The 2461-nt window shown below is 55.3% G+C and overlaps 1 protein-coding gene across 1 annotated transcript in view; it reads right to left on the bottom strand.

Annotated features, from left to right (window-relative positions):
• Positions 1-2461, bottom strand: part of MZF1 (myeloid zinc finger 1) — a 12795-nt gene that overhangs the window by 1865 nt on the left and 8469 nt on the right. The window contains exon 6 of the mRNA XM_010858029.1: positions 956-1008. Coding sequence (XP_010856331.1) covers positions 956-1008 — 53 coding nt within the window. The remainder of the gene's footprint in view (positions 1-955; positions 1009-2461) is intronic.

Below are 2461 nucleotides of genomic sequence, written 5' to 3'. Positions count from 1 at the left end.
AGGGGTGGGCAGGGCAGGGAGGCTGAGTGCTGTGGGCCTCCAGGCTAGAGGTGGATGGTTGGAATCAGAGCAGTGCTGATGGGTGGGGACAGTGGATAAATTTGGGAGGCTGGGGTGCTGATGAGAATAACTAGATAGATGTGGCATGGGGCAGCCGGCTGGGATTGGGAGTGGACAGTATGAACTCGGATACAGACAGTCTGGGGACAGGTTGGCTAGGCACTGTTGTAACTTTCTTAGATGACCAGTGCTTGTGTATTCCTCTCCTGGGTTCCTCTATGGCTCTGGCCAAATGGTCATTCTGTCCAAGCCTTCAGTCTTGATTGCGCGGTAACACTTGGGTCTTGACCTGTAGCCGTGTGACTGGATTGCAGAGGTGTTCCTGGTCAGCTGCAGAAATGACCTTTCATGGGTGGCCCTCACATAGCTGTTCACGTTGACGTCTTCCCAGAGGGCTGTTTTGGGAGGTGGATCCCTGGACTTCTCAAGGATTTGGGTGTGAGGTCCCATCCGGATGTCTCTGTGCTTTTCACGTTTGTTGTAATTTTTCCTGTGTGGAATTTCATGTTTTTATGTAGTTGTATTTGCACAGATTTCATGATGAACACAAAGATGACCAAAGATGAGTTTTCTTTGTTTCAGATTATAAGTCACACAAGTCGTAAAAAAAAAAAAAATCCACATTACAGGATTTTATAAAGTTCCTGCGACACTCCAACCTGAGACCACTAGCTACTGGCTACTTGTGTTCATTTGTGTGTCTTCCCTGATCTGATTCTTCAGCCCCTCCCTGTCTTCCTCTTCCCTCTGATTCTACATGTCCCACACCAGGTTACTCAGAACCCTTTGTGACCAGAGAACTGAGTGCTGTCAAAGGGCCCAGGGACAACCCCCCCCCCCCGTTCAATCCTGATCATGCCACACAGGACTGCCCCTGCCTGGGGGAGTGGCTGACCTTGCCGGATGTAGTAGATGCCAAGAATGGCTCTGGTTGTGGCTGGGGCAAGACTAGCAGGGAGGGGGAAGGAGAGGGGTAGAGTTGGGGAGGAGGGGGGCTGAGGCTTGGAGCAGGCCTTCTCTCCCATATTGATAGGAAGCCTCTGGCCCAGGCTGCTTGTCTTTTCCTGATACCAGGGCCCAAGTCTTGTAGGGACTGGGGTGACTCAAAGTGGCAGGTGAAATTGCAGGTGCGCTTCTGGAAGGGCTGTTCCTAGAACCCTCGAGACCTCTAGACCAAGATCAGGCTGACACCAGCCTAGGGTGAGGTTTAAGTCCCAAGCCAGACCCTGCTGCATGAAGATCCCCTTTTTGGAACTGCCTTTCACCCACTGTCTCTGGTACTTCCGCCATTCAGTGGGGGAGTTGGGGGCTGTGTTAAGGCCCCAGCGGTAGGATGGAAGGGGAGGACAGGGCAAAAGCAGCAGTGGCACAGGAAAAGGAGGGAGGGGTCCAGAGGTCCTGCCCTAAAGTCTGCAGAACTCTGACTTGGAGCTGCCAATGTCTGTCCACCTGTATGTCAGCAGCTGGTGTGTCCTGTGACTAGTTACCAAACACACATGATAGAGACCTTCCAGTTGGGGGGTACTTAGGGGTTGTGCCTGGGGCCAGGGAGGGAAGAGAACAGCCTACGACAGCACCTGGAGGGCTGGGGAACTGGCCTGGCCTTGCTGCCAGCTTTGGTTCTCAGACCAGGTGGAGTCTGCGGGAACAGAGGAAAGTCTCCTAAGACTAGATTCCCACTTAAAACCTTACAGCTTTTACAGCTAAGATATGGCCTCCTCGGTTTTATAAACACATAAACTCGGCTGGCGGTGGCCGAATGGGCACCCATTTGATGCTTTAGCACCCAATGATCTTGGCTGGTTGGCAGGGCTGTGCCCTCCGGGGTCCTCTCCTGGTCGTTGACTTGGCGGGCAGAGTGGTGGGTCGAAAGCAAATAGTACAGGAGCCACGCTGTGAGGGGACGTCCTGCAGACGTGGGCAGGCCCTGCTAGGGGCCACATCTGCTGGGAGCCCTGGGTCTTGCAGGAGCCACGTGGTTACAGAGAAGGTGGTAGACCTGTAGTGAGGGCTGAGAGGGGTCCAGGCAGGTAGGCAGACACTGAGTGGGTGCAGACCCAGAAGGAGATTCTGTGCATTGTTTATTGAGCACCTACTGGGAGCCGGCCCCTAAGAGAGCTGGCTTGTACCCACGCGATCTCATGCAACCCCATGAGGTAGGTGTTCCACACACACCCCGCCCCCCAACTGTGGATAATGGTGGGGTCGCCTGCTTCGGCTACTCTGCACTGTGCACGCGCTGGTGCTGAATGAGCTTGGTGCTCTGGTGGAAGCGGCGGCCGCAGTCCTGGCAGGCGAAGGGCTTCTCGCGCCGGTGGGTGCGCAGGTGCTGTGTGAGCGTGGGCCGCTGGCGGAAGGCCTTGCCGCACTCAGGGCAGGCGTACGGCCGCTCGCCCGTGTG

The sequence above is a fragment of the Bison bison genome, unplaced genomic scaffold (genome assembly GCF_000754665.1).
Source record: "Bison bison bison isolate TAMUID 2011002044 unplaced genomic scaffold, Bison_UMD1.0 scf7180017864383, whole genome shotgun sequence".
Lineage (NCBI taxonomy): Eukaryota > Metazoa > Chordata > Mammalia > Artiodactyla > Bovidae > Bison > Bison bison.
Note: the sequence above shows the minus strand (reverse complement) of the source record. Positions and strands in the feature narration are given on the sequence as shown.